The sequence below is a fragment of the Mya arenaria genome, chromosome 13 (assembly GCF_026914265.1).
Source record: "Mya arenaria isolate MELC-2E11 chromosome 13, ASM2691426v1".
NCBI lineage: Eukaryota > Metazoa > Mollusca > Bivalvia > Myida > Myidae > Mya > Mya arenaria.
The window spans coordinates 8,925,342-8,939,461 of NC_069134.1; the positions used below are offsets into that span (position 1 = coordinate 8,925,342).

Consider the following 14,120-nt stretch of genomic DNA (forward strand, 5'->3'; position numbering starts at 1 on the left):
GGTTTATTTAAAATTGATTCACTATTACAAGAGACTTATAGACGGCCAAAAATTTAGTGAAGATGTTTAAATTAATCAGGACTTGTAATTTGCTGAGCAACATTTTAATTTTGTGTAAGTTCTTATATAATTGCGTACTATAAAAGTTCATTCAATTTTGTAATTTAATGTACCAGTACACTTGAGAAATCGCCATTACACTTGAACTAGATTGCATAAGGGTGTAACATTCTGTAGCTCTGATTATGACTGCAACATTCACCATTTTAAGCATTTCATTTTGATATCGTATTCATTGTCATTCCACATTATCATGACTTATCCACAAAAGGTGACGGGTGTTTCAAATGTGGAGAAAGTGGCCATTTTTCCAGAGAATGTCCAAATGGTAAGCTGTTTCATCCTCCATATTCAACATTGATAGGAGGTTGTGAAGTTGTTCACAACTAAAAAAGTTTGGCAGTATTTGTCTGTGGGATCATCTCTTTATCACCATTGCTGACAAGTGTTAGTCTCGAGAATTATTTGTGCATTCATTTCAAAAAGGAATTATTTCAATAATGTTGATACCTGTTCCTGCTACCTCCTTGGCCTGTAACTTGTGCTTTCAAAACTTTAAATCTTAGAAAATGTCAATGGAGATCATACAGGATTGTAATTCTCCAGACAAGTACTGTTAAGCTTCAGTTGTATAAAGTTTAGCAATGTGTTACTACTATTGACTCCGTTGACAGGTTTTGGGAGAGGTCGTGGGCGCGGGGACTTCGGTGAGTTTGTGTGCACTGTGTGACATTAAGATTTATATGAGTGTATCCTATTGTCCATTATTATTCTCCAGAGTATTGTATCCGCTTGTAAACCTTGCAGTTGTATTTGAAGGGAAAGGTTTGATACGGTTGAGAGGCTGTATAGATATATATATATGTACTATATCTAGTTTGCTGTGTATTAATTACAATCCAAATATAATCCAATACATTGCTAGTGGTTATGGAAGTATTTAAACAAATTGATATAATCCAATATTCAGTGATCGAAATAAGGATTTTAACCATTTGGACTTGATAAAAATGAAGTAGCCTGAAAATTGTGTGGCTGAAACCTTGCTATGGATAAGGTCAAATTTTTTTATTCGGTTGTTGGTGGATAATGAAACAAGTCTGACAGGAATTGCACAAACAATGGAATATCGGAAGTTTCTTTATTTCTCTCTTTTTATATACCATTTTATAGAACAGGACTAATGTAGTTTCACCTACATCGTACAGGCCAGTGTTGTCAAGTGTTGATAACTTGGTGTTAGTCCAGTCATTATCCAATTTGGGCAGAATATGTATCAGCATAACATAACAAGTTTGATAACCTGTCATAAAGCTCTGGTCACTCGAAAGTTGTTGCCCTTTAATTAATTAAATTAGCTAAAATAGGTATTGTCACATCAATTGCTTTAGAAGCCTTTGTTCAGAATGTAAATGGGTATAATGTCTCAAACACTTCCGTTATCAAGCCATATTGCTCATGTCACACAAGAGCATTCCCCTTTTAAATATAGAAATATCCGTAAATCCGTCTTGGCCGACCAATAACTTGAGAAGCCTTTGTCCAATCGTCACCAAATTTAGTCAGAATGTGTAAGGGCATAATGTCTTGCACAAGTGTGTTAACCAGCCATATTGCTTTAGTCGCTAAGAGTGATCACCCTTGAATTATAGAAATAACCTAAAATTAGTCTTGTAACATCTGGTACTTGTAGAACCTTATGTCCCAATATCACCAAATGTAGATGGTATGTCACTGGCAGAATATCAAGGTCATCGTTCATAACTACCTATATCAACGCAGTCGATCAGAGGTTTGACTTTGGATTAGGCAAAAACTGTTATATTTGTGTCAGATCTCTGAATTTTACTTACAACCATTTGTCACAAAACTTGGTGTCATATAAATAGGACTGCTGTATCTTGCGACAGTTGACCCTCTTGTTATTTCCGGAAATATGTTAATTTTTAGCTCTATTAGCCAAAGGCCAAAAGAGCTTATGCGATGGTAATGTGTCCGTAGTATGTGCGTTCGTGCGTCTGTAAACAATTGCTTGTGAACACGATACAGTCTTCAGTTTTGATTGTATCTCGATGAAACTTGTACAGTATCTAGATATCCATTAGAGCTGGATTCCTTTCGAAAACCAGCCAGATCCGCCCATGCATGCCTAGAATATGGCCCTTGATAGTATAAAAAAATGCTTTTGTGTAAGCAATTGGTTGTGAACATGATACAGTCTTCAGTTTTGATTGTATCTCGATGAAACTTGTACAGTATCTAGATATCTATTAGAGCTCTGTTCCTTTCGAAAACCAGCCAGATCCGCCCGTGAATGCCTAGATTATGGGCCATGAAAGTTTTAAAGAAATGCTTTCTATTTTTAGCCAGGTTTGCATGAGCGAATTCTATTTTTAGCCAAGTTTTCATGTACATGTAAATTCAAGTCTAGAGTTAAGGGAGACAATTTGCAAATCTAGGATTTTGAGAGACAATTTGCTTTTTGCTTCTGCAGTTGATTTTGTGAATTACTCTGCCTTGTTCTTGTTGAAAGCCCAAAGGCCATTTTTTAGCTTTAAGTTCTGTAGTTTGCGCATTCATCTTAACAAAATTGGTTGTGAATGTTTAAGTTATGCACCTGGCGTCATTACTGGCCACACCCAGGGTTCACAGGTTTGGTAAACATAAATCTGGAAAGGTTTGAAAATCTTTTTGTGTTTTCGTGCATCCATCTCAGCACAATTGATTGTGAATGTTTGTTCAAATTGATCAATGTTGTCCTAGGATGCCCTTGACTTTGACCTTTTGACCAACTTTTTTTAAATTTTAAAACTACAGAAATTTTTACTATGAGTACAGTTTTGAAAGCAATTTTTTTTTTTGTCAGATGACTTACTTGGCACATATTAAAATAGTTCATGCAACTAATCTGCTTACAATAGTTTCTGGGCTCAGATGTTGAACGTGCTACGTTTTCAGGTAACCCAAACACAAAACATAAACTATATGTCTGTTGCCTTTTACTCATACATACATGCTCTGGATTGATATGACCACAAAAGCCATGCCAGTAGAGCATAGGCCCTTTTGGGCCTCTTGTTAATGTTATAGCATGTGCTTCACAGATTGAAATCACAAGATATATTCTCACTATGTGGCTATTGGATGACTGGTTCCAATTTTGTTTTTCTTTTATCTGTTTGCTTTGATATATTGGATGTGATTCCTTACATGTACGTGTTGTAATTAAAATATTTGGGAATCTTGAACTATTTTAAAAGCTATTGGATGGCTGACAGCAATTTTGTTTTTTATCTGTTTGCTTCTAAATATCGGATGTGATGCCTTACACAACATCTGTAGTAATTTCTGTAGTAAAATTCGGAATTCTAAACAGTTTTAAACAGAATGTATGTATACCTTTAATTGCTAGTATTATTGTAACAGTTGTTCATAATTGTTTACCGTATCATCACTGTGAAATGTAGACATTTATTCCACTGAATAATATAAATTTATTCCAATATATTCATTTAAATATTGACGATGGCTTTTAATTTTGTAGATGAAAAATTTGAAGCACCATGTTGATGATATTTCATTATTGTTTTTCTTACCAGCGGGCAGTGGAGGAGGAGGAGGTGGCGGCGGAGACAGGAACTGCTTCAAGTGTGGCGAGTCTGGTCATTTTGCCCGAGAGTGTCCAAAGGCAGGTGAAGGTGGCGGAGGTATCACTCTTGGTAAGTTCTAGTTGAAACTGGAAAAGGGGGATGATCATTTTCATGAAAAATCCATCGGTGGAGATGAGTAGAATATTGAAAGTTTACTTCAGTTTTGTCTGTTGTGTACGCATTTTTAGCTCGACTATTCGAAGAATAGGTGGGCTAAACTACTCGCCCCGGCGTCGGCGCCCGGTTTTAGGGCAAGTTGGGATTTTCACTTATAAGTCCAATACCCTACATTCAATTGACTTAACCCTTTCCCGCATGATTGTGCCAAATTGCCCCTTTATCTATTCCCGCATGATTGTTCCAAATTGTCTCTTTATCGATTACCGCATGATTGTTCCAAAATGTCCCTCTATCGATTCCCGCATGATTGTTCCAAAATGTGCCATGCTTATTTACGGTCATTTATTAACATATCTGTTGCTTATTTTTTCGCAACAAATGCATTTTTGTGTAATATTAACATCGATAATTATATAAATAATGAAAAAAGATGATGTTACTATTCAAGATTTTTGGAAAATCGCGACTAAAAGAGACAGAGGTCAAACCCGCCTTAAAAGTTTACAGCGCATGCTTGACGCTTGCTTGTCTCGTTTTTTTTGATGGAAAATCCCCATACACGTCACTAGCTATTTAAAACTACCAATAATTAATATCAAAAATAAATATATCCTACTGATCACGCGCTAATGACGTCACCTGTCATGGTTTAGAAATGTGTCAAAATGGCTGATTTACGATGTAGTAAACAAGAGTCTGGCTTGAATAAACACATGTCATTTGTCACTTCTGTTTCCAAAAATGGAATGTTAGTCCGGTAATAAAAATGTCCCCTTACGTCTGTTAATCAAAGTTAGTATTTTGTTGTGAAAACACGGATAAAAACACGGATAATAATAAAATTATATGTGATATGACAGGGTTCGAATTTAACTTTGAGGAGCACTCGCAAAATTTTGCGAGTGCATTTTGAGGCAACTCGCAAAATGACAAATCAACTTGCAATTTTATTATTTGCTTTATTCCCTTATAATATTGTCTAATTAAAGTAGAAATTAACACCTAAGACATATTATGAATATTAAAAAGTATCAATCTTGAGTGACTCGACTACTAGAACTTGTTGATGGCTTATTCTATTTGGGGGGTATGGAAAGACTTGTCTGATGCTGGCAGCTTTTTGATAACAAAGCTGTCCAATAATTTGACATAGTTCACTTTGTATATTTACCCTCGCCATCGGGTAATTTAATACCCATTCGACAAGCACGCTACAGATTTCATTAAGTCCATAAATATTAAAAACAATAAAATAATAAATTTAAAATAAAAAAGCAACAGTAAATGTGGCTTGGATACTTTGGACCATGAAATATATCGATCAACGAAGTCTATTCATTTTGACAGGATGATGGGGTTTACATATAGTGCGCAAAAGCGCTAAATTTAGCCAATGATTGAGCTAGGTGATTACGTCATTCGTATTTACTTTGTATTATGCACGCCTCGGAGCATCCCGGAAAGATTCGAGATAAAACTTGGCCTGTTCTATTTTTGAAAACCTACTAGAGTGTGACTCCTTACTGTCTTCTTTATACCGGTAGTGTAAACATGCCACTTATAGGCTCTTTACACTCGACTACATAGCGGAATTAAGTTCATGTTTATTCTACTTTCCTTTTAACATTTTGTGGTCTAGAAAAAGCCACTCGCAGAATTTTGCGAGCTTGAATAAAAGTCACTCGCAATTTCCAAATGTCGCTCGCATTTTGCGAGTATGCGAGTCTAAATTCGAACCCTGTATGACCCAGTTTGACAGCTGTTAAAACAAGTGTTCTCTCGATCTCGATAAATACACAAGAATGTTGTCGTAATTGTCCATGCATTTCAGACCTTGATTTATTGCCTTGTGTTGACAGATTTTAATTATAATATTATTACGGAATCACTTAATTTAATTTAAATAGCCATTCTGACTATTAAAAATTCAATTGTTCGGCTTGTTGAGGGCAATATCTAGTACGTTCCCAAAGTTTTTAAAACTGTGCCAGTAGCAGACCCAGCCTTTTATTTTGATATTTACAATTATTTTATTCAATTCATTTCAAAACAACGGACATGCCAATTTTATTTATGAGAACAATGAATCTGAAATAACATTTGTTGTTTGCCCAATTAAATTGTGTTTGTTTTTAGCTCCACTGGCCGAAGGCCATGGAGCTTATGTCGTCACAGATTGTCCGTCGTGAGTGCGTGCGTGCGTGCGTGCATGCGTGCGTGCGTGCGTAAACTTTTACTTTAAACGACATCTCCTCTGAAACTGATAAGCGGATTTTGACAAAACTTCACAGGAATGTTCCTTTGGTGGTCCTTTACCAAAATTGCTCAAATGGTTCCGGTCCATTGCACAATATGGCCGCCAGAGCTAAAAATAGCAAAATCTTTAAACGACATCTCCTCTGAAACGGTTCGGCAGATTTTGATGAAACTTGACAGTAATGTTCCTTGGGTGGTCCTTTATTAAAATTGCTCAAATGGTTCTGGTCCATTGCACAATATGGCCGCCACAGCTAAAAATAGCAAAATCTTTAAACGACATCTCCTCTGAAACGGATAGGCAGATTTTGATGAAACTTGACAGAATTGTTCCTTGGGTGGTCCTTAACCAAAATTGCTCCAATGGTTCCGGTCCGCTGCACAACATGGCTGCCAGGGCAAAAAAATAGAAAAACCTTTAAAGAACATCTTCTCAGAAACCGATGATCAGATTTTGATGAAACTTAAAAGAAATGTTCCTTGGATGGTCCTTTATCAAATTTGCTTCAATGGTTTCGGTCCACTGCACAAGATGGCCCCCAGAGGTAAAAATAGAAAAACCTTTAAACGACTTCTCCTCAGAAACCGATGATCGTATTGCAATGAAACTTGACAGAAATGTTACTTGGGTAGTCCTTAACCAAAATAGCCCAAACAGTTCTGGTCTGCTGCACAACATGGGCACCAGAGCTAAGAATAGAAAAAAACGTTAAACTACATCTTCTCAGAAATCGATTATCAGATTTTGATGAAACTTTACATAAATGTTCATCGGGATGCCCTTTAACCAAAATTGCCCAAATGGTTCCGGTCCGCTGCACAACATGGCTGCGAGAGTTAAAAATAGAAAAACCTTTAAGGACTTCTCGTCCGCAGTCTTCACGAAAAACATTTTAACCTACTAGCCAGTTGGACTAGCATAATGGCATATTTTACTAGTCCGAATGACAATCTAGTAGTCCGACTATTTTGCCACATTATAAAACTGTATGCTTGAGGTAAATACCTATTTCAATTGAGCAGCTTGCAGTTTGAGTAAACATTTCTTTATTATGATGCTCATGCAGTGATAGGGAGTGACATCCTTCTGTTGGGAATAGTGCTCCTTGTTTTTCAGAACCTATGGGTACTATGTAAAAACAAAAGGCATCTTGCTTGAATAGACTGTAATAATATCAACATGGTTAGAAAAGAAATGCCATGCTTTAATAGCTTTGATTACATTTTACTACTGAATTACCTCCCTTTAATAGAAAAAAAAATAATGTCTTAATTTTTCACGTATAGCATCTTTAAATAATTTTTAAACAATAATAATTTATGAGTAAACATATAAGGCCAAAAAAAAAAAATGTCTTGTTTCTGGTCACATGCCTCAAAAAAAACAGGGTCGGTAGGTAGGTGTTTTTTTTTTTTTTTTTTTTTTTTTTTTTTATTCAAACCTTTGGAATGAAATAGTATAGCGTTTGAAAAATGATGAAATATTGTCTGCCAATACAACACCATCAAATATGGCTTAAAGGAAACTGGACACAAGTTTATAACCATATTTATGTATTTATTAGTTTAACAGAACAACAACAGCACTATTACATGACAAGAAGCAACAAGTCCAAGACTAGAATTTGAAATAATCTCAAGAAACAATTGTCATTCTTTGTCAGAAAACAAATATAAACATGGATGGAAGAAACCGTAATACTGGGTATTTAAACATCACAGAGACAAAATCTAACTTAGTGTAATGTCAATGGTTCTTCATACAGAAAATTAATTTTAATCTTTTAAAACATTAAAAACGAAGGTCCAAAAATGAAACGTTTTAATATGACGTTCGGTATTTGAGAGAGACGAAGTATTTAAATCCATTCACTCAGCATAATGATTCACGCTTCGTCGGCATTATTTTGCCTCAATTCGTCCGATTCAAATAAACCTTGTATATGTGTATAGATACAGTACACTCCACGCGGAACTACCACTTTCTGTTGTCCTCGGCGGATTATGGTCATCGCAGACACGACATCCAATTGATCATAATCGTCTTTCCTCGGCGTTTTTACTCATTCACCCACCGAGGCTGATCAGTGGACCGTATAATTACAATCGCCGCTTTACTCGGAGGTAAAAACACCGCGAAACTCGGAGGAAAACCGATAAGAATCTCCCACTGTATCTAATTTTGTTCAATTTATTTGATATTTTTTGCTACACCCGTAATTATTTATAAAAATAATTTATTTCGCGTACCTAATTTTCGGACATCCAAAGGACATCAATCGTAACTTTCACACTTACCAAGTTTCAACCTTACCTAACCGTATACACCACTGTTGACAAGTTAATTAGTAAATACCCATCCTAAACGATGTATTGCATGTAGAAAGAGGAAGTGTGAAATATTTATTGTAGGATTAAATAAACAACAAGGGCAATCAAGGGATTAAGAAAACAAAGACATGACATTTTTGTAAAACATCTGCCAATAATAAAACTTTACCACACTTATAGACTGTAAGAAGCAATTATGTACAGTTATACTTATTGAATCCTCAATAAAAGTCAACACATTCAATGATATAGGTAACTAATTAATGTGATGAATTAAAGTTGAAAATGCAAAACTTAAGTTACATTCGAAAACACCACTCAGAAACATTAATCCTGCATAACAATATACATGCTCTCCATGAGATCCTCGTGGGTAAAACTGTGAGTTATGTGACGTCACACAGTGAGACTGTTTGATCTGAAGCCGATAGAATGTGTTATTCATTTCAATGCATGTATAAAATGGTGTTTAATGGGATTTTAATTAACTTGATGAAGGATTTACACTTATATGCGTAATAAATAAGTTTAGAACCATTGATAACTACGGATACATTAATAAGTGTTAATAAGTGGTAAAATGCAAATTAAGAAATAATGACCGAAAAATATTCACACTTACAAAGTTCTCAACACCTTCATTACTCCAATCTAATTAAGTTCTCAACACCTTAATATAGTAAGAGAAAGATGACAATAACAAACACAAACGCACGCTATGGTATATCTTTTAATTACATAATGTGAAAAACAACAGTTGTTTGACGATGCTGATGAAAATTTACAATAATTGTTTTTAAAAAGAAACTTACTGTACTTTGAAAAATTAAATGTCTCATTATTTAATACTGTTTTAACAGAAGCAATGTACTGTAGTAGCTATGCACAAAACGCGGATTTCCGCGATTAGGTCAATAAATCGATACGATCACCGGCGCTACCGGCAATAAAACCCCTCATAGAAAACGATTAACTCGGTGCAACTCGGCGAAATTTAGCGAGGAAAAAGGTTGCGTACTCGGCGGAAATCCGCGATAAATTAAAAACGCCTCCGAGTCACCGAGGAAAGTGGTAGTTCCGCGTGGAGTGTACTGTAGTCTTTTGAATTACGAAAATGTCGGTGCCAAAACTGTCATTCTCGGTCGAGGCATTATTTGTTTTACGATGGCCCTTTTACGATATCTAAACAGCCATACAACTTACCGAACATTTAGCTTCAAGTCGGACATTTTCTCGCTCGCCATGTAAATCGATGAAAAGACTTTTTATTGTTGTTTGCGAATGGGCAACTTTAATGACACTACAACCGTCGAAGTGCGAACATTTGTCTATTTTTATGGCTATCAAATGCGTAACAGACGTCGTCTGCGCAGGGCCAGCCATCTTCGACACGGCCGTATAAAAAACACGTCACGAATATAATATTACTGTCGGATAGCGCGGTTTACTCTTCGGCGCCGGGACCGGGAATCCCGGCTCACTTTACGCTAATTATAAAAAACGGTCTTTACGCTATAAAAAAAAAACGGTCGGGGGGTAAAAAGTAGGGTCGGTCGGGTGACCAGAAACAAGACATTTTTTTTATTTGGCCTAAGCATAAAGTTCTCACAAAAAGATCAATTTAAAAACCTTACATTTATACATAGGAAAGTATATATAGACTGAACATTAATTTTCGTTTAAGTGACATAATCTTTATGAGACTTAATAACAAGGGTCATCTCAACAAAATCTTTGACAAAATGGCCCAAATGGTTCCGTTCCGCTGCACAACATGGCAGCCAGAGCTAAAAATAGGAAAAACCTTTACACCACTTCTCCTCAGAAACCGATGATCAGATATGATGAAACTTGACAGAAATGTTCCTTGGGTGGTCATTAACCAAAATTTGTTAAATGGTTCCAGTCCACTGCACACCATGGCTGCCAGAGCTAAAAAATAAAAAAAAACTTTATACGACTTGTCGTCGAAACCGATGACCTTTTTTCGATAAAACTTGACAGAAATGTTTGTTTGGTGCTCCTTTACTCAAATTGCCCAAATCATTTCGGTCCACTGCACAACATTAAGTAAAAAAATTTTTTAAATAACTTCTCCTCAAAAATTGATGATTGTATTTCTATGAAACTTGACGAAAATGTTCGTAAGGTGGTCTTTGCTTGAACCTTTTGGCCAGTGGAGCACAGGCACTGATGTGCCTCTTGTTTAACAATGCATGATTTCTGTGATTTGAATATTTGTTTACAGTATTGTCAAAACCTTTTTAGATTAAACTATGATCACTAGATTCCAAATTTAATACACTACAAATACTATATTCATTATTTGAATTTCTAACATTATTTTAATCAAAAGAAATACTGCAAAATATTAACGTTGTTATGCATAGGTGTCAATGGAAATATAGTATAATATGAAATCAATTGAAACATCTTCAATTTTTCACAGGAGTTGTGTTTCTCTATAAATATTCAACCAAATAATTTAGACAACAGAATAAAAATTATACCACTGGGTTGGAAATTCATTTACCAACAAACTTTATATTGAACTATAATTGATTAAACCAAAACAAATACTAGAAAAATAAGTTAGAAATGCATAGGGGGCAATTTTTCAATATTCTCCAATAATCTCCTATGCAGTAGGGGTACTTATAGGGGCTTATTATCTATTGGCTACTGGTTATCAATGTTCTGATAAGCCATGCAGTGGCAGGGTAATATGGCTGATTTGACATGAGGGAAAGGGTTAATACTTCACGCAGTTGTTCAGGGCCATCACATGATGATGTTAGATAACTCCATATTATTCTTTACACAGATTATGGCCCCTTATTGACTATGGAACTTAGGTTAAAGTTTTAGGGCAAGTTGGAATATTTATTAATAACTTCTATATCCTTTGTTCAATTGACTTAATACTTCACACAGCTGTTCAGGACCATCACACAATGAGGTAACAAAACTCATATTATCCTAAATACAAGTTATGGCCCCTGATTGACATAGGTTAAAGTTTTAGGGCAGGTTAAAGTTTTAGGGCAAGTTGGGATTTTCACTTAAAACTCCCAATCCCATTCATTCAATTGACTTAATACTTCACACAGATGTTCAGAGCCATCACATAATGAGGTTAGATAACTCCATATTATCTTTTATACAAATGATGGCCCCTGATTGACTATAGATGGAACTTAGGTTAAAGTTTTAGGGCAGGTTGGGATATTGTTTGATAACTTCTATACCCTTCATTCAATTGACTTACCTGGTAATACTTCACACAATTGTTCAGGACCATCACCCAATGAGGTTACATAACTCCATATCCTTAATACAAGTTATGGCCCCTGATTGACTTAGGTTAAAGTTTTAGGCAAGTAAAAGTTAAGGACAATTTGGGATTTTAATAATAAAAACTTCTATACCGTTCAGTAAATGCACTTAATAAAATTCAAATTTACGACCATCTTACAACAAGAAACATAACTCTGTTTTAAGCCTAAATACAAATTATGGTCCTTATATATTTTTTTTTATTTCCTTTGAAAGGCATATTTGTATATTCTTAACCACATTTTCATAATGGGAAATCAAGTTATTAAAATGACTTACATCATTGTTTGGGCGGGCTGGTGGGAGGGCAGCATCAAAGTCACCTTATGTATCGAATAATTTTAGTTAGGTTTGACATAAAGAGACCAAACTTGGTATTATTACAACGTTATTGTATTCTAAGTCGAAGTGATGTAGTCGAGCGCGCCGTCTTACGACGGCTCTTGTATTAGTACAGAGTATCCTTGTGTATTCTGGTGAAGTATAGTTATTTCATGGTTATTTGGGTAACAGTATGATTGTTGATTAAATAACCATGAAAAATTGTTTTATTACCCGATCAAAAGTTTATCTTAACAAAAAATAAATCACTTACTGTTTGATTATTTATCTAAAAAAAAAATTAACAAATTGTTAAAAACATTGTTTTAATCTTTTGATATGCTGTCTAATAATTAAATATGGAAATTCCAATGATGTCATAGTGCGAGAGGAAACCGGTCATACTATTGACCAGTAGTTCAATCCATGACAAATTGAGAGCTTCCATTTAAAAACGCACATAATAGATTTGTATCTATATAACACTCGGCTAATAATAGAGAACATAAATCTAGAGGATCACTACTATTAACCCCTGCATAATTGCCTTGCAGACCCTGAGCGACCTCCCCCATACGTTCCCCCAACACCCCCAGAGGATGAGGAGGAAATATTCAAATCCATAATGGCTGGGATCAACTTTGATAACTTTGATAAGATTCCTGTAGAAGTGACCGGCAGAGATGCTCCTCCGTGTATTGGGAGCTTCGATGAAGCCGGTCTCTACAATGCATTCTTAGAAAATGTGAAGAAAGCAAAGTATTCGAAACCAACACCTGTACAGAAACATGCCATCCCCATTATTATGGCAGGCCGAGATTTGATGGCCTGTGCCCAGACTGGCTCAGGCAAAACGGTAAGTTGTAGAAAAGTAGAGAAATCCATACAGCGGCAACTTCTCTTTGCCTTACAGTAATCACTGCTGTCCTGCAGATCACTTGATGATCAAAATCAAGTTGCATTCAGAGTCGGGTTTTTTATGCCCCCGAAGGTGGGCATATTAAAATCGCACCGTCCGTCCATCCGTCCGGCCGGCTCTGTAACTTTCCCTTGTATGGACAGATTTTAAAATAACTTGCCACATGCGTTCCACTTACCAAGATGACGTGTCGCGTGCAAGACTTGTCCCTACCTCAAAGGTCAAGGTCACACTTAGTGTTTATTCACAATGGAGTGCTGCATATAAGGACATAAAGTATAGGTTGTCGTGTCCGGGCTGTAACTTTCTCTTGTATGGACAGATTTTAAAATAACTTGCCACATGTGTACCACATACCAAGACGACGTGTCGCGTGCAAGACCCGTGTCCCTACCTCAAAGGTCAAGGTCACACTTAGTTTTAATTCACAATGGAGTGCTGCATATAAGGACATAGAGTATAGGTTGTCGTGTCCGGGCTGTAACTTTCCCTTGTATGGACAGATTTTGAAATAACTTGCCACATGTTTTCCACATACCAAGACGACATGTCGCCTGCAAGACCCGTGTCCCTTCCTCAAAGGTCAAGGTCACACTTGGTGTTTATTCACAATGGAGTGCTGCATATAAGGACATAGAGTATAGGTTGTCGTGTCCGGGCTGTAACTTTCTCTTGTATGGACAGATTTTAAAATAACTTGCCACATGTGTTCCACATACCAAGACGACGTGTCGTGTGCAAAACCCGTGTCCCTGCCTCAAAGGTCAAGGTCACACATAGTGTTTATTCACAATGGAGTGCTGCATATAAGGACATAAAGTATAGGTTGTCGTGTCCAGGCTGTATCTTTCCCTTGTATGGACAGATTTTAAAATAACTTGCCACATGTGTTCCACATACCAAGGCGACGTGTCGTGTGCAAGACCCGTGTCCCTACCTCAAAGGTCAAGGTCACACTTAGTGTTTATTCACAAAGGAGTGCTGCATATAAGGACATAGAGTATAGGTTGTCGTGTCAGGGGCTGTTACTTTCCCTTGTATGGACAGATTTTAAAATCACTTGCTACATGTGTTCCACATACGAAGACGACGTGTCATGTGTAAGACCCATGTCCCTACCTCTAAGG

General features: G+C 36.3%; 1 protein-coding gene across 1 annotated transcript in view; it reads left to right on the plus strand.

Annotated features, from left to right (window-relative positions):
• LOC128213857 (ATP-dependent RNA helicase DDX4-like) overlaps positions 1-14,120 on the plus strand; it is a 50,067-nt gene that overhangs the window by 28,604 nt on the left and 7,343 nt on the right. The window contains exons 7-10 of the mRNA XM_052919925.1: positions 332-388; positions 2,995-3,018; positions 3,660-3,779; positions 12,629-12,930. Of these exons, the coding sequence (XP_052775885.1) occupies positions 332-388; positions 2,995-3,018; positions 3,660-3,779; positions 12,629-12,930 (503 nt within the window). The remainder of the gene's footprint in view (positions 1-331; positions 389-2,994; positions 3,019-3,659; positions 3,780-12,628; positions 12,931-14,120) is intronic.